This window comes from Eublepharis macularius, chromosome 13, assembly GCF_028583425.1.
Source record: "Eublepharis macularius isolate TG4126 chromosome 13, MPM_Emac_v1.0, whole genome shotgun sequence".
Taxonomy (NCBI): Eukaryota; Metazoa; Chordata; class Lepidosauria; order Squamata; family Eublepharidae; genus Eublepharis; species Eublepharis macularius.
This window is the reverse complement of record NC_072802.1, coordinates 49387395-49413440: the sequence shown is the minus strand read 5'-3', so window position 1 is coordinate 49413440 and position 26046 is coordinate 49387395. Positions and strand designations below refer to the sequence as shown.

Sequence of the window (26046 nt, the reverse complement as noted above, 5' to 3'; positions counted from 1 at the left end):
GACTAAAGACATAAAATTTACAGGCTGCCAGTTACTGAGAGAAAATTGGTATAAAATGTTTTTTAGATGGTACATTACTCCCAAAGATATTGCAAGGATTAGTAAAGGTTACGGTGGGCATTTCCGGAAGTGTCAGAATATGAACACAACATTTTACCATATGTGGTGGACTTGTAAGGAATCACGAAAATATATGAAGAGATGCGAAAGATTCTCAAACTCAGAGTTGAATTAAATCTGAAAAGCATGCTCTTAAATATTTTACCAACAAATCTGAGAAAAGAACAAGGAGATCTCTTCCATTATATGGTGACAGCAGCAAGAGTATTATTCACAGGAAAATGGAAAACCGATGCTTGTCCTGGTCTCCCAGAGTGGAAAGATAAAGTTTATGAATATGCTTCAATGGCCAAACTAACTACTTACCTACAAAACAGGCCAATAGTCGACTTCTGGAAAACTTGGAAGTATTTCTTTGATTATTTAGGCTAAATTAATTGCTACAGTAGCTTAGAGGGAGCGAAGCGAAGAAGAGTGAAGGAGAAATGTTATGTATCTAGGCTCAGGAAAGCCAAATATGTAGTAATTACTTTATTAGTTTAAAGAAATTTAAAGGTACTGCTTGTTTTATTCCCAAAATTTTTACAAATGTATCATTTATATACTTATTGGTTGTATAAGATGTATAACTCTCAAATTATTGTTTAATTTAGAGTATGTATAACTTTTATACTATGCACTTACTTTATTCTATTTTCTTTTCTTTAAATAAAATTCTTAAATAAATTCCCATTAAGCCTCTTACAAAGGGACAGAACATTTTTTCTCACAGGGTAATTGGCAACCCTAAACTGAAACGCTGGTTGTCCTAGAGGGTAACTCAGCAGTGCCACACACCCCTCCTGTGATCTGTAAAGCAGGTAGATGAGAAGGCCGGAGTGGAGATCACTGGAGAAGCAGGCTGGCGATCCCCTATTCCTCCTGAGGAGGCAGGCAGACTCTCTGTGCCTGGCAACCTAATACCAGCCTGTCCCATGTTTTCATTACTAACACAAGAGTATCTGCCAGAGCTCAAAGAAGGGCAGCCTGTTCCACTCGCGCCCCCCCCCCCCCACCATCTCCTGTACTATTATGGAGACTTTCACTGGTGAGGAGATAAAAAGTGAGGAAAACATTGCCAGCTTAATATCTGTGTGGTCAGTCTGCTTTTTGACAAGTAAGTGCACAGCAACTTCATTTACAGTCAGGGACTATACAACCCAGTTGGAGGCCAAAGATAACTGCCCCCCCCCCCAGTTGCAGAAAACAGTTTTACTAATTAATTTCCTGTGGTGAAATTCTGCCTCTTTAGTGTTTGCCTTGAAATACCCATTTTTCTTCTCTTGGACCGTGTCCAGACTCTCCCTTTATAATCCAGGTTTCCCTTGAATTTCATCTCTACCATCGGCTGTGAGAGGGAATACAAGTCAACTTCTATAACCCTCCCCTCTTCCCTCCCTTTCAGCTGGGACATATTAATTGCATTGCCTCCTGCTGTGTTCCAATTAACTATCTTTGATTGACTCCCCCAGGACAAAGGCTCTTGAGGACAGGCAGGGTGATTTGGGAAATACATTTCCTTACGCAAAGAAAAAGAGAAGAAAGATGGTCGCCTGGTGACTGAAGGCCACTCTCTGGTGTTTGTTAAACAAGGATTCAGAATTGGGGACGGCAGAAAGAGGCTGACTATGCTTAAGATTAGGACCTTCTCACTACAGGAAATAAAGTTTTCAGGACTCAGGAGCTGGATAGGATTGCCAACTTATTTTGATCGGATCCTGCTCCTGTGCTTTAAACAGCAACTTGGTCTACAGACGTTAGGAAGCCATGCTTATATCTAGGTTTGGGTGTGAGGGGAGAAGCTGCAACTCAGGGCCGACACCAGCATTCTCTAAGGTGGGGCAGCTGTCAGGGCTCAGGGTTTCTGGCTGAGCCCACTGCTCCCCCCCACATGCTACCAGGGAAGGACCTGCAGATGGTACACAACAGTGGCACTTCTGGCAGGGACAATGATGGTGTTCTTCTTTGCACGCACCATTCAGGAAGGATGTACAGTTAGTAGGAAGACTCACAAATGGGTCGGGGGAAGGAAGGAAGGACTCAGGGAGTGTAATGGGCTGGAAGGAAGGCATGAGTGGGGGTCCTGGTGGGGGGCAGAGGAGAAGAGTGAGGCCCTGGACATGCTGCTCAGGGCCCCCAAATCTTGGGCCTCGCTCTGCTGCAATTGCTACTTTATGCAGATTAAGTGGCTGAGCAATCTATGCCGATTGCCCCTTGGTCAATTATTAGTCCCCATGCTTCTGGTGCCTGCAGACAGTGGCCCAAGACATCTGAGTAGCAGATGAGGCAGAACATCGAGACAGCACTTTTTTATTTTATATATTTCTATTTATTTATGTCATTTATAGTCCACCTTTTCCACTGAGACTCAGATTGGATTGCATAGTGTGAGATTAGTACAGCCAGTATCAAGGACATTTCCATAGACAATGCCATAGGATAAATAAATACAAGTTTACAAAGACATAACAATTAGTGGTGTGCAAGGCCTGCCTGTTTCGGTAAACCTGATTCGGTTTTAACTGAATCAGGAAACCGTTTCGGTTTTCAGGGAATACTGAATCGGCAAGTCAATTCGGTATTCGTGTTTCGGTAATAGTTTCGGCTTTTCGGCTTGATTCGGCCATTGTTTTCAATGAGAAAACCTTCTCCTGGCTTTCCGGGAGTCGGGGGGGGGCATTTTCTGTCCAAATCACACCAAATTTGGTGGAGACCTTCTCCTAACACTCCTCTAACACCAAAGGGCATGCCAGCAGTATCTTACACAAAAACAACACAACTCACTTCACATTAAAGAATCACCCAAAACACAATTCCTGTCAAAAACACTTTATTTCTTGAACATTCTTTAATGTGAAGTGAGTTGTGTTATTTTTGTGTAGGGGAACGCTGGAATGCCCTTTGGTGTGCCCCCCTGCTGTGTAACCTACAGCAGTTCAAGAAATAAAGTGTTTTTGACAGGAATTGTGTTTTTGTGATTCTCTGATGTTAAGTGAGTTGTGTTATTTTTCTGTGTGGGGGACTGCTGGTGTAATGTGTCACAATGCTTTGCCTACTTGTTCTTTGAAAGTGAGAAAATATTTTTTTAAAAAACTTTATTCAGTTTGTGTTTTATTCTTTGTTGTGCAGTTGGTTCCCATCATAGGGAACAATGGGGCTAGCTGGCCAGCCATCTCTGTAGGTGGTGGGGGAATTTGGGGAAGGGTGTCTGTGGTTCAGGTGCTCTTTCACAGGGACAAGCTTGCACTCAGGAGTGTGCCCACCATTGTGGCACCCCCGGGCTGTGCATAATTGCCCTGGGAAAGAGAGTTTAAACGTTTCCATCACAGGGAACAATGGGGGATGGCTGGCCAGCCTGCTCCTGGGGTAGTGGCTGGAGTGGGAATGTTGGGGAGGGTGTCTTTGGGTCAGTGTGGGGCTGTGTGGGGGGGTGGATTTAAAAGTGGGACTGTGCCTGTGGCCATAGATGCCACATTCCATGGGTTCCTGCTGTGGGAGATTTTCCCATAACAGGAATCAATAGAAAGTGGCAGGCCACAGGACAGGGGAGGTTAGGTTTTGGGGAGGAGGTGAGTGGTATTTGGCAGTTTGGGTGCAGGTGGACTGTGGCTGTGGCCATTGGCAGCCCCAATCCCATGTGTTTCTGCGGTGTGGAAGTCTTCCCCACAGTAGAAAGACAAAGTGGTGTGGCAGGAGAACCACCTTTGAGGGGGCATAAAATGCCCCCCCCCAGAGTGGGATCTGGTTGAGCCTTGGTGGAGGGTGGGAGAACAGGTAGGAGACCAACCCCTAGCCAGACAAGCCTCTCTTATTTCCCCCATAGGAAATAATGGAGAAAGGGGAAGCTAAGAGCAGCATCTTTGGGAGGCCATAAAATGGCCCCCCAAAGTGGGATCAGCTTGGGCCTTGGTGGAGGGTGGGAGGACAGGTGGGAGATGGGCCCCTGAAGGTTGGGAGAGGCTGGACAAACCTTGGGCCTTGGTGGAGGGTGGGAGGACAGGTGGGAGATGGGCCCCTGAAGGTTGGGAGAGGCCAGACAGGCCTCTTTTATTTCCCCAATAGGGAATAGTGGAGTGGAAGTGGATAGGGGCACCTTCTTTGGGAAGCCATAAAATGGCCCCCCAAAGTGGAATCTGCCTGAAACTTGGTGGAGGGTGGGAGGACAGGTGGGAGCAGGTCCCCTGAAAGTTGGGTACATTTTGCTTGGAAAATGCCACCCCAAGCCACCTAGAAAGATGACTTGTTTTTCCCCTTATAGAACCATGGAGAGTGTAGGAGGATAGGGGCACCTTGTTTGGGGGGGCATAACATGCCCCCCAAAGTCCAATCTTTCTGAAACTCGGGGGGGTAGTTAGAGGAGAGTTAGGAGAAGGTCTCCACCAAGTTTGGTGTTATTCGGTCAGAAAATGCCCCCCCCAGACTCCCAGAAAGCCAGGAGAAGGTTTTCTCATTGAAAACAATGGCCGAATCGATTCGGTAATCTCTGATTCGGTATTACTGAAATTTTTCGGTATTTAGAAAAAGGTTCGGTAATACCAAAAAAAAAACCAAAACGGCCCTGATTCGGTAACTTTAACCTAATCAGAATACCAAATTGCACACCCCTAATAACAATAGCAAAAATCTAATATAGAGTTGAAGAAATGCTGAAACAGAGCATAAGCAATTCTAAGACTGACATTCAACCACATAGAACTACAGGTAGTACATAGGATATTTAAAGCAACAGATAGGACGTAAGGCAACATAGTGGTGAAGTCTACGGTCCCCAGGGCTCATTTTGTAGAAAAAGAGCTGGAGGAACTCATTAGCACAACTCATTAGCATGGCTCATTAGCATATGCCATGCCCCCTGCCATCACCGGAAGTGTGTCATTAGCATAACTGATTTGAATATCCCCTGACATCACCTATCCTGGCTGTTTTGGACCCAATCCTTCAGGGCCGAAATTGGGCCCAAAATGGCAAAAAGGGGCCCAAAATGGTCAGGATCGGGCTGCTGCTGAGTGGGAGAGTATTCTACCACCCATCAGAGGCCTGATCTGGGCTGTTTCGGCCCCAATCCAGGCTGAAATGGGCCCAAAATGGCCGAGAGTCAGGTGGGTGGGGCCACCTGCCATGTGACCTCTTTGGGGAACTGCTGGAACTGCGTTCCTGCGCATTCTCCCTCGAAATGAGCCCTGAAGGTCCCTAATCTACAGTCCCTAACTTGTTAGTGAAGCATCTCTTTGAGACCCCCCCCCCTCTACAATACAGCCCTTCTATCTAAGTAAAAAAAGCCCTTTTGTGAAGGAGGATGAGTGATAATCCTCTGGGAAGTTCTGCTGAATGAGCTTTATGTAAATGAAGGAATGCTGTGCAAGAATATGAGAGGAAAAATAAGACTGCTGCACTTTTAGTAGAGTAAGATTTGGGTCCAGTAGCACCTTAAAGACAAATTAGTCTTTTAGTTGTCATCTTTTGCTGCCACCTTGTGGCTTGATGGTGAAATGTACCGTCCTGAGGCAATCTTTGCGTATCTTGTGGGATAACAAACCTGTAAATTTTGATGCAATATTTGAGCTACGTAGGACTTTCTAGCACACAGAAGCCCAAAGAATGTCCTCAGCTATACAAAGAAAAATGTTTGTTCACATGAAAATTTATAATAATTAGTTTGATTGATTGACATCATTTTAGTAATATTTACTAATATGAGATGCAGTACAGACAGAGCACTGCCCCAAGAAACTTACAGTCTAAATTTTGACATTGGGAGACAACAGAAGGCAGAGATGAAACAGTTACACAAGATGAATGGAACCAAATGTGAACTCTTAAGTTTTTCTTTTTGATAGGGTGTCCAGATTATAGGCTTCATGGAAAAGCAGTTTGGAGTAAAGGGCACATCTCGGATTCACATGGACAGAGGCAATATGTTCTGATAATTTCAAAAGCAGGAAGTTGCTTTTTCTTGTACTGACATTGCTGGGCTGGTTCAAGGTATTTTGTCACCCAAAGCAAGGTACATCCACTCCGGGGCCCATGTCTTTGTTGGCTGGGCCCAACATTGCAGGGGCTTGGCTTGGACCCAGCCTATGTTGAGTGCATTGGCGCTGGATGTGATGGTAATTACTTCCCATGCTGCTGATGGCCAGGAGTGAATGACACCTTGTGGAGCACAGGCAGCCTCTTCAACGTGTGTCCCGAAGTAGCGGCTTAGGCAGAGGAGCAGCCCTGGGATAGTTGCACAACTCCCCCTTTGAACTGTTGCTGCTCAGTTATCTCAGCTAAGGTTTCAGATGCCAGTGGGGTAAGTATGTCTGCCTGCTGAGGCATAAAATCCTGCAAGGAATGTTAGACTTTGAAGGTACCGCTTTGATTTTTATTCTGCTACAGTTGAGGACTGTAGGGGCAGCAGACTGCCGTGGTCATTGGGGGGGGGATTGCTGGTCATTATGAAGATAGGGGAGAAAGAAGCAAGTGTACTCTGATAGCAAACCACAAAGTGCCCTGTGCCCCCACCATTTTGAACTGGTTCTCCAGTTGGGTCCTTAACAGCTGTTGGAGGTCTGGCCATCTGTGAGCTAAAGGAACTGAATATATTGTAGGAGTTATTCAACCTGTGGACATTGAAAAATAAAGTGTATGCTGATAGAATATGCATTCATTGTAATGTATAAAAGTTTACAGTGTCCTTGGTGGGAGACCCAGGAACACTACATCATTTGGTAGGCCCTCTTAAAAGACACTACCTGACCATTCCAAGTATGCCAAGCCACAAGACAGTTTGCCAACAGTGGCCAGCAGCATCTTCCCCCTCCCCAGCTTCCAGCTAGTTTTTTAATGGTTTACTGCTTTCCCTGCAACAGAAATGAGTATTGGACAAGTTAACATGAAATCAAAACAAACAAGATGATTAGTCACTAACTCTGCACGTGGTCTGGAGGTTTCAGCGTGCGGATGACGCCCAGTTCTGTTTCTCTTCTCCCACTGAGTCAGCTGAGAGGGAAATCTTGAATCTGTGTCTGGGGGCAAGGCTGGGCTGGATGACATCATCTTCCTAGAAGCAGCAGCTGTTGGTTTAAGTGCACAAATTTGTTTGGCTCTGGATCAAGTCTGCTGCTCTGAGCAGTTGCAGCTTGGAAACGAAACTGATCTGAGAGCCAGGAAATGAAAGCGAAGAACAGACCAAAGCATAAGATAGATCTTTTCTCTTGGGGTGGGTCTCAGAAGCCAGCTGGAATTACCCTGCTGCCTACTTCTCTGCAATGGAGCTGTACACCACAGAAGCAAGAAAGCTGGATATTTTCATCTCCGAAAATCTCCAGCCTAATGAGGAGTTCCTGGGCCATGTGCGTCAGGCTGTAGATATCCTCTGTCAGTTCCTGCGGGAGAATTGCTTCAAGGATGCAGCCGCACCTCGGCCCCGGGTGCTGAAGGTGGTTAAGGTCAGTGTTGGGGACTAGGCTGGAGCTGGCAGTCCTATGCGCAAATGGAGCCCTTCTGTCTATCTAGTATATTTTTTATCCCGACAGAAGCAATCCATGCAAAACCTTAACAAGTTATGCCAAAAAGGCCAAAAACAAAAAAGGGTATGATAGGCGTGCTGTAGCATATGTATTTTCCCTGCACTACAGCCCTGGCTAGCCTGATCTCATCAGATCTAAGAAGCTAAGCAGGGACAGCCATGTTTAGTACTTGGATAGGGGACCACAAGGGAGACCAGGGTTGCTGTGCACAGGAAAGCAACGGTGAGCCACCTTAGCGCATCTCTTGTATTGAAAACCTCATGGTCCTGGGTTTCCTCTGAGTCAGTAGCGATTCTACGGCACAAGATTCTCACATTATCACAAGATTTGCAATTGGTTCCAGTTTCGTTTCCGATCTCTGTTGCAAGAGCTTGGTTTCAACCTATAAAGCTTGAAATAGTCTGGGTCCGGCATGTGTGAAGCGCCACCTGCCGTCGTAAAGTCTTGCTGAGATTTAGCTCTTCACTAGGTGGTTGTCAAGGTCAGTGCCTTGTCAGTGCCTGCTCCACATCCTTGGAATACCTGCCCTTCGGAGGTTTTCATGGCATCTTCGTGAAGTGCTGAGCAAAGTCTTTTCTTTTTCATTGTGCTTTCAGTTGAATGTCTCTGTAGTTCCTCTCTAATTGATTCCTGACCCTCTCCCTTTTTCTGCACCTTAGATTTTAGAGGCATTTTAACTATTTAATGCCAACTTTTTTTGTTGCATTATGTGTATCTTTATGCTACTTAGGATGTTTATTGGTTATGTTGTGCCATTTGTCAAAATTGTATTCACTACATGTGACATACACTCTCCTTTGCAGGGAGGCTCAGTGGGGAACGGCACGGCTATAAAAGGGGGTTCAGATGTCGACCTTGTGGTGTTTCTCAACATCTTCAAGGATTACAAAGATCAGGAAACAAAACTGAAGGAGATCGTACAGGAGATTGGGAGGAAACACAAAGAATTCACAGAAGAGAATGGGAAGCATTTAGATGTAACTCTCGAGGCATCCAAGTGGCTGAATCCACGTGTTATCAGTTTCACACTTTGCTCTTATGATCCCAGGGATTCGATTGAGCTTAATGTGTTACCAGCCTTTGATGCTCTGGGTGAGTATATTTTCTCAAGGGATGAAGCCTTCTTCCTAACCAGAACTGGGGATGGTGGCAGCTTCTACAGCCAGGCTTCCATAGCAGGATTTCTGGTGCCCTCTGTGGCTTCTCTTATTTTAATCCTACATCTTCTATTCATAACAATGTGCTGATGCATCCGCTGCAGCAGGCTTGAAGAGTTTTATCAATAATGTAAGAGAAAAAGCTTGGCAAGATAAGCTAGTTGTTTCCATGTTCCTGAAACTTGCAGATCAACTTTGAATCCCACTGATTTGGAGAAAAAAATGGAGTATAAATGTTTTAAATAAGCTTAGTGTGACAGAACACAATTTAAAGAGAGGTTTCCACCATGCTGCGCTCAGGAGGCTGCAGGGGAGGAGCTGACAGTGGCCTGAAATAAGAACTGGATTGGCTGTCTTCTCCCTTCCCTCTGATTGGCAGTTCAGAATCCCACCTTCAGAAGCGAGGGCTGCTGACTGGATTTTAGAGTTCAGTTAGGATTTGGGATTTGAAGAGTGTGTGTGTAAGCATCTGGTGAAGGAGGTCAGACAGTTACCCCTCTGAAGGGAGGGAAAGAATAGCAGTTGCCCTACTGTAACAACCTTGGCCATTTTCACGCTACTAACCTGCTTTCATAACGTTGCGAAACGTTGCGCAAAAAACGCAGAAGATAGCGTCTTCTCGCGAGAGTTTTGCGCGATGTCAGGCAAAACTCTTGCAAGAAGACGCGATTTTCTGCGTTTTTTGCACGACGTTTCACAACGTTACGGAAGCAGGTTAGTAGTGTGAAAACGACCCTTATTTGAGGGAGAATTCCCAGTATCAAGCCTTTTTACACAGCCACAATAGGACTGGGGATGTGTTTTTGGCTCAGAGGGAATTGGGTCGGAGTGGAGACTGCCATTCCAGCCAAAGTAAAGGGTATTTCTTAGGAAAGGAAGAATAACTCCTGCTCAGTGTCTAGAAAAAGGGGTTTGGCTTTGTGGACGATCCTGGGACTGGTGTAAAAGAAAAACTGTGTTGAATTACCATCTGGCAATTAAATTTTAAAAGGGGAACTCTATGAAGAAACTTTGTTACTGTAACCCAAGGAGTAAACAAAACACCTCTCCCTAATAAGAACTAAGAACTAAGAACATTGAAACTAAGCTGCAAGCAAATTGTTTTGCCTTTTACTTTTAAAGAATTTTGTTCCACCAGCAAGTTTTACCTCAGCCCTTTCATTCCCTGACTGCATATATTCCATCCCTGCCTGTTCAATAAAGTTTCTGTTTCTTTTGAACATTACTCAGCCTCCATTGCATTTCATATACAGAAGGAAGAGGGACCTGCTTTCCCCCCTCTCATGTCCTGGGCTGGGCTAAAAAGCCTAAAATATAACTTCTTATTGGGGTGAGACAAAAAGAATTTAAACTGTAAACAGAGAGACACTACTTGAGGTCACTCAGCCGCAGTGAGAAAATGTTAATTTTGGTGGAAAAATCTGCCTCATAGTGGGAGAGTGAAGGACGGTCCATCATACTTGGTTTCATGGCCATGATCTTGCCTGATGGTCACCCTGTTTTTTAGGTCTACCTAATCTGTGGGTTCCTCTCCGCCCCAGGCCAGGTGCTTATTTGTGCTGTGGCTAAAATTCAATATAACTGTTCCAGACACCAGGACATGGGCTTGTCTGCCAGGGCCTACTAAGTCATAACACAGAGTGGTGTGCATAAGAGGCATTTGTAAGCTGCCTGTTTCATCTAGTGTCTTATTGCATTCCATGACAGGCCAGTATAAAAAGGGTTCCAAGCCTGATCCACAGGTGTACATTGACCTGATCAACAGCACTAGCAGCAGTCGAGGTGGTGAGTTCTCCACTTGCTTCACTGAGCTGCAGAAGGACTTCATCGTTGCCCGGCCCCCCAAACTGAAGAGCCTCATCCGCCTGCTGAAACACTGGTACAAAGAGGTATCGCAGCTTGACAAACTGCCCAGACCCTGCAAGGCGGCTGATCTGGTATTCCCAAGGGTGGGGGTGGGGAGAGAAGTTCTGCACCCCGTGGTGCTTCACTCAGTTCACAGTTTCCTGTTTCTTCACATTTATATCCCTAAACTGCCCTTTCTGCTTGCCTTCTCTCTTCCCCCTTATCTCCAATACAAGTTCTGTAAGTTCTGGTAGGTATCCCTTTCAAAACACTTAAGAGAGATTGCCAGCAGTCAGGAGACCCCCCCCCCCGCTAACCATGAACACCCACTGATGAAACATTATCTGACCATCCTAGCAGTTCCCTTAACAAGTGATTTTCCAAGTGGTCCTATGAAATGAATGTAAGCTATGCCATAAAGCAGAACCAAACAACCCCAAAGAAGGCAAGTAATGGCAAAAACATTCCCTCCATTTCCTTTCTGCCACTTCTGTTCTATTTGTGGGAACGGAAGGGCTAAATAACTCTTATGAATACATAGCAAATAAAAACAAAACCTTTCAATTTTTGACACTCCAACTTTTTCCCTCTTAGTATGTATGTCTGCACAAAGCGAAGCTCCGAAGTGGGGAGTCACTCCCCCCCAAATATGCATTGGAGCTGCTGGCTGTCTATGCCTGGGAGCAAGGAAGTGGAGAGACGGATTTTGACACTGAGAAGGGGTTTCGGACGGTGCTTTGGCTCCTCCAGCAATACAGGCAGCTCTGTGTATTTTGGACCATGTATTATGACTTTGAGAATGAGATTCTGAAATCGTATTTGCTTCGCCAGCTCCAGAAACCCAGGTTAGTCTCTTGTATGCTCCCGCATTTTCAGAAAAAAATATGAATGTTCTTGTGTGCCTCTAGTTTCTCTCTTTTCCTAGCAAGAGAGGCTTCTCACTGTTACGCATTGCAGAAGGCTGTTTCTTTGCAATAGTTTGTTCGGCACTCATTTAAAAACAAAGATTGGCTTCATACTTTTGTCAAAAATATATTAGAAAACCAATTATTCTATATTTCTTACTTGTGGGGTAATGGAAGCTGCTCCATAACTTAAGCCAGATGTCAACTGGATAGTGGTTATGTAGGATATGTGCTATAAGTGCATATATACTCACACACTGTTTGGCTTTTTTACATTTGGCTTGTTTTATATTTTTATTCCCTATATAGCAGCTGGTTTCAGTATCTGCACTGTTATATTCATGCCATAGAACTATATACCTTTAAGCCAGTAGGTCAGTTGCTCTTGACTTCAGGTATTTTTAATGGAGAAGATTTTGCTTTCTGATCTATAAATATCAGGGGATAGTTCTCCGTTTGATCTTTCAATACTGAGATCTCCTTGAGACTAAGCATGATAAGACTGATTTCATTTTTTTAAATGCAGCCCTATTTTAATTGGATATACGTGTGCTATCTAAGCATCTATGAGTCAATTTTTTGCTCTGCTTTGTTTGATATGCTAGGTGATCTTAAATTTTCTAGGTGTTCTTAAAAATCCTCTTACTTTTACTGGTATGTAACACTGCAATAGTAATGTCTGCTCTTATTATCATATCAGGATCTGGTAATTAGCTACAAACTTTACCCACTGTTCATATATGGTTTCCAAAGGTAGGGAGGTATTATTTCTGAATATATTTGTTAAAAAATTACCCATTTCCCCCCAAAACAGTTCCAAAACAGATATTTTGCAGTGGAAATGGTTTTCAAGGAAAAGTCCTGAAAAGAATTCCTTGAAAGGGTTTTGTTTTATACTCTTTTGTGAAATAGGCAGCACATTTTATATTGCCCACCCTTTATTTATTTTGTAAACTTTATGGGAAAATACTGTTTTCACATTTGAAGAGACCACTAAATAAGACTATTAAAGTTAAAATGCATTTAGTCTGTATGTTTGGGTTATCCTGATCTCACACTTGTATTTTTTAATGTATTTATAAGATCACTGTTTGATTAGGATTATTTGTTCCTCAACTTTTTTTGCTTTTTAAACTACACAAGATGAACAGCATTTGACCTTTATAACCCCTGAAAATTCATACAATCCAGACCATTTGTCTCATTTATCTGACATTTGGCAAAAGAGAATCTATAAAGTGAGGGGTCTAGTCTGGCTGCTACATGGTGTCTTAAGGTTCAGAATGCATTACAGTATTTTAAAGTAGGTCAGTAACCTTCCTGCTTATGTGCAGATGGAAAAACCAGGGCTCAGCTTGCTTATGGCTATGCAATGACTTCCTGATTGAGCAGAGCTGTAAACCTGGGTCACCTAGCCTTGTATGTAGCACTCTGATCACTGTACCTCACTGGCAGTTGCTGTTAATTGCATTACAGACCAGTCATCCTGGACCCGGCTGATCCAACTGGGATCGTGGGAGAGGGAAGCCGCTGGGATCTGCTTGCACAAGAAGCTGAACGTTGTTCTCGTCAGAAATGCTGCCTTCCTTATTGGGATGTCCCGGTGAGGTCAAAGCACACTCAAGTACCATTTTGGGGATGTGATTAAGTGTGTCACCTGAAGTTTCCCTCCCCTCAAGGTAGGCTTCCAAATACCAGCAACTGGAGTGAATTCACAACCTCTCACTAGAATCTCCTTCCCATGTTGTTACATGGACATGGGGTGTTACATCAGGTACTACCCCATCTGTCCCCAAAGCTCTCCCCAGTAAGAAACAAAGCACCTGCTATTCACACACACCCCATTCTGGAACAAAAAAGAGAGGCAAAACAAATGTTTTCACATTAAGCAGGTGCATGGAGGGTAGAGATGGAAATTTCTTGTCACACAGCTTCAAGAGGGGAGTTGAACTTTAAGATCCAGACTTGCAATTTGGGGAAACTATTTGACTCTTTTCTGGTTAATAGCCCAGTGTCGTCAGATCTCAGAAGCTAAGCAGGGTCATCCCTGGTTAGTGTTTGGGTGTGAGACTGCCAAGGAAGTCCAGGGTCACTATACATGGGATAGGCAGTGGCAAACCACTTGAAAACCCTATGGGGTCACTATAAGTCAGCTGCAACTTGATGGCACTTCACACACACAAGTGGCCAGGACTCTTTCCCAATAGTTTAGGCTCATACAGCAGCTGCATCACTTCCTGGAGGAGTCTCACCTGGCCATAGTCACATTCAGACCCGACTATTGTAATTCACTTTTTGTGGATCTGCCTTTGAAAAGTTCTGAGAAACTTCTTTTAGATCCACACGAGGCTTCCTGGTGGTTACTGCTTACTGCTGGAGTAACATCACACTGATTTATACTGGCCACCAGCTTGTTTCTGGATATAAATCAAAGTCTTAATTTAGACCTTTAAACTCCCAAATGGTTTGGGACTGTCATTGTTATAGATTCCTACTGTTTTGCTTGATCAGGAATAAGTAAAGCCAGTGCATTTTTCTTTTATGTACATTTCTTATGTATTGTACAATTAATGATTGATGAACACTGAGAAAGACAATTTTGCCAAAACCTGTTTGGGGTTTTTTTTGTCTGTGTCACTGTGGAATATGACTGTTTGTACATTTGTAGCAAATTACTCTCAGCCACAATATGGAATATGACTAGATTACCGGAGTTGTACCTTTCTAAGTCAATTGAAGTCAGTGGGTTTTACTCTACCTAGGATGGCACTCTAAATTGAGGGTTGTCATATTCCTCTTTCAGCCTCAGTCCTCCAACCTGCAGTGTTAGTATAATATTGGACTGCAGGTCTGTCAGAAGCCAGGCTTCTATATGGGGGATGTTACACTGTCATTCTGCTATAGCAATCATTCACAACAGTGCAGATAGGACAGTCTGCTTGTGAATAACTGCTATAGCATAATAGTGAAATAGCCATCACACGTGGATGCTGCTGTACTCTCTTGTCTATAAGTTCCCTCATCCCTACAATATGGGGATAAAATCTGTGGCCTGTAATTTGCAGCTCAATATTACAAACATATACTTCATACAAAATAAGGCCTGGATTTCATCTTTTGGTGTTTAGGGATGGGCAGATAGTATGCTGCATCTTTGCTAAATTTCTGGATTTGTTATTTGCTTTGATGATTCTCAGAGCCCCACTCCCAAGATATATGGAGCTAAGAGCATCAGGGAGCAGAAGTTGAAAGAGGAGAAGAAACTCCTGAGTGGTGTGGTGGGCAAAGTGTTGGGTGTAGGAGACCGAGGTGTCAAGTCTCCACTCTGCCATGGAGTAGCACTTTCTCTCAGCCTGATCTATTCCACAGGGTTGTTGCATGGATAAAACACCCTGACCGCGTTGGAGAAAGGACAGGATTTTTAAAAGGATAGACGGGGTCAAAAGGGATCTTCTGAGACTTGAGGGAGCCCTAATACTGAACAATTCCATGCTTTGGACTTCAGCAACAGAGCTCCAGTGAGACATCTGGCTTATAGTTCTATTTTCAGACTACTGGGATTTTAAAAATGTATTTTGCTGGTCAAGCAAAGTAGGCCTTGAGTTGAATTCTCTCCAGGCTCCTGAGTTTGTTTGTAATGTTGTAATGCAATATCTCCTCTGAACAATGAATAATCAGAATGAAGCAAGGTAGATATATTCAGGAAATTATTCTACATTCCAAGTCCAAATCCCATGTTGAAATTCCACTTTTCTTTTCAAGAGATGGGGGAAGAAAAATTAAAATACTTACAACTAAAAATCGCATTTGAAGATTGAGAGACTACAGTGAAATAAAATATACATCTTTACAATTCCCCTACAAAAGTGGCCTGTTAAGTGTTGGAGGATATGTCAAAACCCTTTACTTTCACCCTAATTTCTTTCAACAGCTAAACAATTTCTGCAACATCCATTTCCTGTCCTCCTTGCCCCCCCCCCCAAAGACAAAGTTTAAAAAGACAGAGCCAAAGGCTCTTATCAATTTCACCTCTCTACAGGAGGGTAGTTTTAAAAGACAAAACAAGTGGGGAGAGCTCCTCAGAGGGTTTGTTAATTTCATCTTCTCTTCAGGGAAGGCTCTGTCAATTTTATCTCCCCTTCAGGGAGGTGAAGATGAAATTAACAAAACCTCTGAGGAGTGAACTCAGCCACCTCTGTCTTTTTAAACTACACTCCTGCAGAGAGGTGAAATTAAAAACTATGCTTCCTGGCTAACATTGCATCTCCCTACACTTGAGTGTGCCTGTGTAAGATGTCTCGTGTAGAGAGATTCTAAGAGCAGAACCACAAGTGACAAAAGGCACAGATTGGACACTTGTCAGCTTCCCTCAGGTTCTGATGGGAAATGTAGGCAGCTTGGCGGAATGTTGGACAAGTGACAGTTGAAAAGTCCATTGGACAGCAGTCAGAGAGCCAAGCTGCAAGACTAGGATGCCTACATTTCCCATCAAAACTTGAGGGAAGCTGACAAGTGTCCAATCTGTGCCTTTTGTCACTTGTGGTTCTGCTCTAAGAGACCACCGTACCAGATTTTTAGATATTGTTCATATAAAAGTTGTTTTTTAAGACATTCCTCATTGTAGAAGCCTTTATCTGCGGACCTAGAAATATTACATGCCACCAGAAGCAGAGAATGGGAAATACCCCAGATTAAACTGAAAGCCGTTTCCTTGCTGTACAGCTAGAATCAGAAGACAAGGGATCTGTGCAAGCCACGCCTGCAGAAAGCAAGAAACCCCGTGTAAGTACTGATGAATAACCTGAGTAAATCTGGGTATGCTAAAGCCATCACCAAGCCTGCAGTAATCAGGGGATGGTGCAGATAACTTTTTAAAAAGTGTGATGCCACCACATCAATCCTTGCTAAGATATCTACAAATACAGAACTGTTGAGTTTACCGCCCCCAGATCAGCTTGGGTCCAGGCCAAATCATAAAGTCTCATGACAGGGAGATCAGAGCATAAGAGTAAAAAAGGGCTTCTTCCTCGTACCCTGAGAATTAATAATCTCCCCTTGGGAGCATGGGGTCAGTCCTGATCTTTCCGCCTCAAAACGAAGAAAGAACACTTGAGCCTTTTGGCTTTCCAAGTCTCTGTTTTTCAGGTGTGACAATCTAGCAAGGTGTTAGATGATAAGCCTTCTGCCTCCCTCTGGCCAGAGCCATTTGTAGCAGTAAGCATTGAAGTGTTCTGTGTTTGGGGTTTGATGATTCACCCCCCACCCCACACCTTTCTTTTTTGCTAGCTATGAACTTGCAGCCAGGATCCAGTTCGTAGATAGGGTTGCCAGGTCCAGGTTGGGGAATTCCTGGAGATTTCGGGGGGGGGAAGAGGTGAAGCCTAGAGAGGGCACGGTTTGGGGAGGGGAGGTGCCTCAGTGGGATATAATGCCATAGAGCTAACTCTTCAAAGCAGCCATTTTCTCCAGGGGAAATGATCTCAGTTGTAATTCCAGGAGATCTCCAGCGACCCTGGCGGCTGGTGGGAACCCTATTCATGGATAGAGCCCACCCGGTTTTTCAGAATATTGATGTAATTTCTAGGATGGATGGCATTTCTGTACACAGGCATACAACCATTACACAGCAGTACAAACCAAACATAGAAAATAAGATTACAGAATCCCTGGAGATATGAGAGTAGAATCTGGGGGAAGGGAGGGCTTGGGGAGGGGAAAGACCTCAGCAAGGCATAATGCCACCATCTGAATCTGCACTTTCTCCAGGGGAACCCATCTCTGTACTCTGGAGATGAACTATAATTCTGGGAAATCTCCAGGCCTCACCTGGAGGTTGGTAACTCTAAGGCCAAGAGAACAAACCTTCCGGACAAAGTGAAAGTCAGATCTATTCATATTTTAAAGTTTGAGCTCTGGACCCAACTCTAGACAGTGTTATAAAAATGCACACATTTTAATTATTGCAAGCAATTGAGCAATTTTTAAGCAGTTGTTTTAATGAAAAGACCCTAGTATAGCATTAAAATAATAAATACAAACATGTCCAACCGACTTCACGGGGACAATAACTATTTTGTGGTCCACACGGTGATCAAGGATGTGGGGATCAGCAGCTCCTCCGTTATGGTTTTTGTGGGGGAAGGGAGCCATATATATATATATAGCTTAGAGAAGGGAGATAATCTCTCCAATGGGGGGAGGTCTCCTTACAGCCACACTTTTTCAAAAAGAAAATATGTACACTACTTTCCCAAAGATTTCCCCAATGCAGCTCACAAAGAAATATCAGTACTAGGACAACAAAAAAAGCGCATATGAATGCATGGCTTGCATTTTTCTTGCCATCATCAATGCTGTCCTAAACAGAGGTACGCTCCTTTAAGCTCGTGGACTTCAGTGGACATAAATGGATGTAAGTCTGCTTAGGATGGCATTGTAAGTGCCTTTTTCTCATTTTAACGATTCCCCCCTTCTTTCCTTTATTTCCCTTTCTCTCTCCCCTGTTCTCTTTCGTCTAAAAAAGTTTAAGCCTAGACAAAACGCCAATTATTTATTTATGCAGAAAGGGGGAAGCACAGAATAAAACCTGGCTCCCAGTACCTTATTGAATGGAGAGAGGCCCCCTTCCCCTGAAGGACCGATGGTGCCTGGAGACCTGGAGGGGGCAGGAAGCAGAAGGGGGCGGTGAAGCAGGAAAGCGGCAGGCAGTTCGGCAGAGCCACAGGTCTTGTCGCTTCTCCTGCGGACAGCAGCAACAATCCGGATCTCAAGACACGCCTTTGCAGGGAGGGAAGGTGGCAAATCTGCCCCTCTGGGCTGACTTGCGCCCAGGAAACGAAACTGCTCTGAGGTCTCTGTCCTCCTTCCCTGCAAGGCTCAGGAGACGGAGACGGAGACGTTCTTTGCTGCCCTCTCCTCTGCCATGGGGCTCTATGAGACAGACGCAGGCAAGTTGGATAAGTTCATCTTCGACCACCTCCAGCCCAACGAGGAGTTCCTGGGCCAAGTGCGCCGGGCCATCGACAAGATCTGCAAGTTCCTGCGGGAGAATTGCTTCAAGGACGCCGCCCCGCCACGGCCCCGGGTGCTGAAGGTTATTAAGGTGAGTGCCGGAGCCTCGGACCTCGCCAGGCGTGGGGGCTCAGGAGCTGCACGCTACCAGGGCTCACCCCGCGGGAGTAGGAGCCGGCCAGTCAGGGGCTTTGCTTTCACGGGCGTTTGGGTCATATCTGGGGAATCTGCCTGGGGCCCCTTGGAAGCCTTTCCAGGGAAAACGTTTTATTCATCATAATGACAGGTGAGACCCACCTCCTCCCTGCACTGTCACTTGACTGTGGTGGAGGAAGCAACAGGTAAAGCAACACTTATCATGGATGCGGCAGGCCAGTTCTGAGCTCTGTAGCCCCTACTGGCACTGGGTTCCGCTTGCTCCTGGCCGCTGGTGGGTCTCTGCACTGGCGCTTTCCCTGGAGGTGAAATGGCCAGAGTGCCTCTGCTCAGCTCCCAGGGAATGCCCTTCACTGCCACCCCTTCCCACGGAAGAGGGACAGACCCACAATATGGGAGGGGGCTCCCAACCAAGAACAATCCTTTGATAATCTTACAAGCGAAACAGGTTTAACCTAACCCTGTGGTGTCTGTAGGGATTCTGTGTGCCTCCCCGGTGCCGCTCCTATGGAGATTCAACCCTTCCTGCTTCCTGGTCATGTTATGTAGCTTCATAGTATGCAATTCTCCTTCCCAGGGAGGCTCATCAGGGAAAGGCACAGCTCTAAAAGGGGGCTCAGATGCCGACCTTGTGGTATTTCTCAGCATCTTCAAGGCCTACACGGACCAGGAACACCACCGGAAAGAGATCATCCAGGAGATCGAGAGGAGACTCAAAGAATTCAAGAATAAAGAAGGAAGATATATAGATGTAACCATTGAGCCATCCAAGTGGCCAAACCCACGTGTGCTCAGTTTCACACTCCGCTCTTTCGATCTCAGGGATTCCATTGAGTTTGATGTGTTGCCGGCATTTGATGCTCTTGGTACGTATGTTTGCATGAGGGTGGAACCTTCTTCCCGGCGGGAACTGGGGTGGTGGCAGTTTCTGGGTTCAGACTCCCGCAACAGGATCTGTGGTGCTAATGGTGCTGCTCCTCTTGAGTTCTCTTTATTTATCCCTCAATCTTTTTTTCACACCAGAGTGCTACGACATCAACTGCTATAGTTGAGCAGCCCTACCAATAACTCCCTGAAAGGCTTGCAGGGTGGGAAGGTCATTAGCAATCTCCTTTATCAATATTGTAGACCTGTCTTGACTTGGATTTATGCACAAGCAAACTAAGCTACAGAGTAGGGCCTCAGGTTATGATGGGCTTCTAAATACACTATATTTTTAAAAAATTACTAACCATTTTTGGTAGCTCTGTAGGGTCTCTGATACAGGTTAGGACCTCAGTATGTCTTAATCTAGTCTTCCTTCGAGCCTGATAAATAATGTTCAATGATAAAACAGTGTGTGCATAAGAGGCCTTTCTTCGCTGTTTCATCCTGTGTCTTCTTGGTCCATTCTTGGTTTTGGTGATAGGCCAGAGAACAGGCTTGAAGCCTCACCCACAAGTGTACATTGACCTGATCGACAGCAGCAGCCGCGGAGGTGAGTTCTCCACCTGCTTCACTGAGCTGCAGAGGGACTTCATCATTGACCGGCCAACGAAACTGAAGAGCCTCATCCGCCTGCTGAAACACTGGTACAAAGAGGTACAGCTGCTTGACAAGATTGCCTGGGCTTCAGTACGCAGCATGGGGGTCCGGTTTCCAAGTGTAAAGAGGTCTCAGTGGGTTAGACTGCATGGCTAGAATTTTGCTTATATGTGTGCTGCAGCTTCGAGTCTCAGCCAAGTCACTCCCACTCGGACAAGAACATAGCTGGATCAAATCAAAGGTCCATTTAGTCCAGCATCCTGTTTCCTACAGTAAGCAGGCAGAGGCTTCTAGGAAGCCCACTGGCAGGGCATGAGGGTGCTAGCCCCCTCCCACTTCTCCTTTCCACTGGCAGTTGGGTACACTGCCCCCTAATACCCATTAGTTAGTTGGTGGACCTCTGATTCATACATTTGTCCAACCCAGCTTTTATAACCAGCGGTCCTTTGTTAGTAGTGAATTTCATGATCTGGTTTCATTTGTAAAGAAGGAATCCCTTTTATCTGTCTAAATCAACAGTCCATCTACTTCTTTGAGTGACTCACAGCTCAATCATGAGCTGTGGCACACCGGCATTGTGCTGGTGTATTTATTTAATACATTTTCCTCCACCTTTACTCATAGGAGATCAGGGCAGCATACATTGTCCACCCCTGCTTTGTTTTATTTACAATTGAAAACAATAACATTTACCTGGTTGCCTCCATGTATTGGGTTGTTGACTCTCCCAAAGAATATCAAAGGGATAGTGAAATTTCCTTTGCAGAATCCATGCCAGTTCTTACACGGCAGGCTTTGTTCTTCTATATGTTTTTGCGTCAATTTATTAGCAACAAGCATAACCCTAACTGGCTTCTGAATATCAAGATTCTCTAATATTTCACAAATTTCAATGCTATTTAAAACTTCTTCCATAGCTGATCTTTGTGGGGGGCGGGGGGGGGGCGCTTTCCAATTTCTTTTTTAAAGTAAATCTCCTCCTTCTCAGTCAAGGCTTCCAGATGATTGAGAGTATTCAACATTACACTATAAGGTATGCCACAAAATATATTCCAACAACCAAACACACTTTCCCTCCCACAACAAACAACAAAACTTAGGACAAGATATTTTTCCTGTGTGTAACAAGAAAACACTTCCTCCATTCCCTTCTGTTGTCTCTCTGCAACTGCTAGTTTATTCTCCTGACTGCATAACAAATATAAACCTTTGAAGTTTTGACACCATTTTTTCTCCTGTCTTTCCTAGTATGTGAATGTGTATCAATACAAATCACAGCTCCAAAGTGGAGAGTCACTCCCCCCCAAATATGCATTGGAGCTGCTGGCTGTCTACGCCTGGGAGCAAGGAAGTCAAGATAAAGCTTTTGACATGGCAAAAGGATTTCGGACCGTGCTTTGGCTCCTCCTGCAACACAGGCAGCTCTGCATATTTTGGACAAAATACTATAACTTTGAAAATGCGACTGTCAGACAATACCTGACGGACCAGCTCCAGAAGTCCAGGTCAGCTTCCTATGACTCTCCTCTGTCATGTTCTTTGACATTTTGCAGCAGAATATAAGGACGCCCTTGTGTACCTGTAATACCCTTTTCAGTGATCAAGGATCATTGTGTGAGTTCCACCCAGGCTATGCTTTGCTAAAGACTCCCCTTCACCTGGTGGATTCTGCATGTATTTGCTCTGTAATTCCTTATCCTGCCTTCATTTGAAGTGAGGTTTTACTTTTTACTAGAAAAAAAATCACTGACCTGTACTGTAGAATCATTCTCTTAGGCTCATGTTTAGTACTTTAACCATGATTCCTCACTGGCTGTTTCTGTTGCTGGATTTCAGACCCGTTATCCTGGACCCAGCCGACCCAACCGGACTCCTGGGGGAAGGATGCCGCTGGGATCTGCTTGCACAAGAAGCTGAACATTGTTTGGGTCAGAAATGCTGCACACACACCTATGTGCCCTCAGCCTTTAATTGGGATGTGCCGGTGAGACAGAACTGAATGGGGTGCCTTCCTTGATGTCTGTGTGGGTCAGGAAGATTTATTTAGAACATTTTTATGTTGACTTTTCACCAAGCTCAGGGTCCCCAAGTTGACAAACAACCAAAAACATTAAAACAGGCTTCTAAATCACATAGTATAAAAACAATTAAAAGGAACAATTAAACAGACCACATGCACAGGAAGAAGGATCAGTGATGGAATGGCAGATGAAACCAATAAGTCTTCCTAAGAAAGACAGTGATAGAGGGGGACAGACAGTGCTCCCTGGAGAGGGAATTCCATAATCCTGGTGCCATGAAAAAACAATGCCCTTACTTGAGTTGCCACTGGGTTCAACCCCTGATGCCATTTTAGAAAATATGATGGGGCCTGTGGCATGGTGGGGGGGGGGGAAAGGAGAAGTTGTTCTCTCCCTATGCCTTTTCAAGTGCCGAAACACACACGCACATGTTCTTTTGGTACTTCAGAAGGCATGCACAGCAAAACAAAATTGCATGGTCCTGCTGTGCTATGGACCTGAATAAGATTGGGCACTTGTGGCATTTTTTAAATGGCAAAAATCTCTAAAATGCTGTTGGCAGCCACAAGTTGAGCCTGTGGCCCCCATAATGCCTATTCTGGCTCTTACAGTACTGAGGGGGTGCATGGGCTGGGGGCTGAGTAGGGTTAGGATATCAAATAATGCCCACCTCAAGTATATTTTATGATGAGTTACAAATGTTTAAAACAAAAATAAATTCCTCCCTTTCAAAGGTTAATCCCTCCTCCAAGCCCTCCCTAATAAAACACACAGCATGTCATATTCAAGAAGCAAATACGTGACAAAAAAGAATTCCCACATGAAACATATATGCAGAATGGCTTTTATGTATGTCAAGTATGGCAATATTTCCAGGGACACATATTTCTAAATTCTAGAGCTTCCAACAGGTCAGTTCCATTTTTGCCCTTACAAAGGTTACTTTCCAGGTTTGAAGGCATGAGATCTTTTTAGATGTCCGGCACAGAGATATTACGGAGTATGAGTCACAAATCTTCTGTCTTTGTTTTAGCTTCAGGTATCATGGGAGGAAGCAGCCATGGCCTATGAGGTAAGAATATAAATATTCCACAAGTTGTGGTCACTGTGAAAAGATGGTCCCTTGACAGTCTGAGCTTTGAGATGGTGACCAATTCCAGCTGGGGGCAGATTTTCAGTACAGTTCAGAACAGCAGATTTTCAGTAGTATCTGCCGGCCTGAGGAGTAACCTCTTTGCTTCCATTGTGTCCTTTTATATAGGTTACTATTCCACTTTCACAGTCCAGCCACCCGCCTACTAAGAAAAAGATCACCCCAAACCAAAAAAAAATCACCCCTGTGGGTAGAATAAAACCTCCCACGTTAAGCACTCATACGCAGGATTTCTCTGCTTACACTGCATGTTTCAAGTGTGAATGTTGTTAATAGCTATAGTGAAGTTTAACATCAGATCCCAGATCTTCCAAAAGAACAATTCCCTCTGTGTACTCAGGAGGACGGGGATAGTGATAGGGGAGGCATATTTACAGGACACCACTAGAGGTACCACATGACCATTTGTGTACTTTATTGAATTGGCAGGTGATGAAGGAAGAACGCCAGTCCTACTGCACCATAGAGGCGTCTCCTTACAGTCTCACCTCATGGGATGCTGTGGGGATATGATGGGGATGGGCCATTCTGTACTGTTGGTTTGTCAAAGTAGAAAAACTAGATCTCAGCAACTGGGTTTTGCATCCCAGATTGGCTAACAGGGCTGTGGAAATACACAGCTATGTGGTTTTTGTTCTCTTATATTTTCAGCCCTGTGCTTTTTGTCCTCTTATATTTTGCTCAGATATTATAATATACAAGGTAAAGGTAGTCCCCCTGTGCAAGCATCGAGTCATTACTGACCCATGGGGGGACGTCGCATCACGACGTCTTCTTGGCAGAGTTTTTGTTGTGGGGTGGTATCTCCTCCCCATACAAACCCCAATGTCCATGAACACCACAAGGAGGATTCGGCATGCACATTGCCTTCCAGGAGCTATGAAATGTTGAGGGCAGTTGAAAATTAGTTAAAGGCAAAAAGACTAGAGATTGAATTGTTTGACTCCCTAACAGCTAGTATGCTGAAGGGGGGGGGCGCTCAAGGCTGAGGTGGTATGCACCAAGGTGCTTGTGCTATAGAGATTTCTCTGTCGATTATCTCCTTCCCCCATGATTCTTTAGCTTGTCCACATACTTTTCACACATGCAAATACTACACAAACACCCAGCACATTTATCACAATCATTGACCCATCTATCTACTCCCTTCTTTCTCAACAACACACAGGCCTGTCTGTCCCTCGCCTGCATGTGCTGGCAGTTTTATAAATATTTCAATTGTGGGCATGTAGTCTCTTTCAGCACCCAAGCCTGTGGTTCTGGAAGGCTTATTTCAGTCTGGTGAAGCCAGAGTACTTGCAATCCATATAAAGTGATATTTCAAAAACTGTAGGTTTCTTATCCTTAGGGCTCTTTTCTCATGTTCATCTTATTTTTCCCGGGGATTGGCAAAATATTATTTTACCACTGTTCTTTGCTTATTTTAATGCCTCATTTTTTCCCATATGTCTTATTAAAACATTGTCCACACTGGCTTTGATTATTGCAACTGTTTATATACATGTATGTGGTTTTTCAGCATTGAACACTATTGTGTTTGTTAAAAAAGTAATAAATACAATTTAAAAACAGCAGTGTTTTGTTCATGAGCTCTTGCTACCCTTTTTTGTCATTCAAGATGGTCTAATGAAAATACTGCCTACTATTACCAGCCTCTTGTCTAGATTACTGTAATGCACTCAATGTGGGGTGGCCTTTGAAGTCAACTTGGAAATCCAGTTAATACAAATGTGGCTGCTTGGTTGCTAATAAAGGTGATTAAATTCTTCCATATTGCTGAAACATCCAGATTGGCTGCTAGATTGTTTCTGTTCAATTAAAGCTGTGGGTTTTAACCATCAGACAGCCTGGATCCTGCATCATTGGGACCTTTCCAGGCATGAGCCCCGAAGCCCCTTGTCACAACAGGGGCTGCTCACAGTCCATCACTGAGAGGTCAGGATGGTTTCAGCTCGCCCCTGTGCTTTTGGTGAGCTCCAGTTTTGGAATGAGCTACTTAGTGTGCCGGTTATCTCTGTTGTTTTTTAGGTGAGGTAATATGCCATTGTGCAGTTGGGGGGAAAAGGCTTAGATTAATTGGCTCCTGGTTACCAGTTCCTTATTCAACACACAACTGCACAGACTGACATGAGCGCTGCTGGTGCCTGGAGCCCTGCAGGGGAATGCAGGGCTGTATTATCCCTCAGGCTGACTAGGCCGAAGCCTAGGGGCCCTGCAGAGGCCAGGGGCCCGTCCATTTTTTTTTGCTGAGGCACCCCCCCCCCACATAAATTACAATTAATTGATTCTCTCATATAACCTCTATTCATAAGATGATTAACTGCTTCCTTATTGAAGTGAAACAATTTGTATCTTATATTAAAACAATTATCCATAAATATATTTTAATAAATAATAAAAAATTAGTCACTTCAAAATATTACAGTCTTGAACAATTATACCCCCGAAACGTGCTTTCCTGAAGAGTTCTACTCGTGCAATAAAAGTATTTTTAAAACTCTGACTAGGATTCTTCAGGAGACCCTTAAAATGGATATAGGGCAATGTACTGTGGTCTATACCTGCCATACCAGGGTCAGATGTAGAGGAGGGAAAGACTGAAGTGCCAGAGGGAGCCCGAAGTACCTGAAAGCCTAGGGGCCAGGCATGGGTTAATACGTCCCT

The 26046-nt window shown here is 44.4% G+C and overlaps 1 protein-coding gene across 1 annotated transcript in view; it reads left to right on the top strand.

The window, feature by feature from the left end:
* The first annotated feature begins 7165 nt into the window (after positions 1-7165).
* OAS3 (2'-5'-oligoadenylate synthetase 3) overlaps positions 7166-26046 on the top strand; it is a 33134-nt gene continuing 14253 nt past the window's right edge. The window contains exons 1-13 of the mRNA XM_054995856.1: positions 7166-7529; positions 8414-8702; positions 10475-10656; positions 11207-11457; positions 12994-13159; positions 14715-14833; positions 18349-18619; positions 19262-19550; positions 20093-20265; positions 21457-21713; positions 22045-22192; positions 23263-23301; positions 25411-25415. Coding sequence (XP_054851831.1) covers positions 7350-7529; positions 8414-8702; positions 10475-10656; positions 11207-11457; positions 12994-13159; positions 14715-14833; positions 18349-18619; positions 19262-19550; positions 20093-20265; positions 21457-21713; positions 22045-22192; positions 23263-23301; positions 25411-25415 — 2369 coding nt within the window. The 5' untranslated portion in view covers positions 7166-7349. The remainder of the gene's footprint in view (positions 7530-8413; positions 8703-10474; positions 10657-11206; positions 11458-12993; positions 13160-14714; positions 14834-18348; positions 18620-19261; positions 19551-20092; positions 20266-21456; positions 21714-22044; positions 22193-23262; positions 23302-25410; positions 25416-26046) is intronic.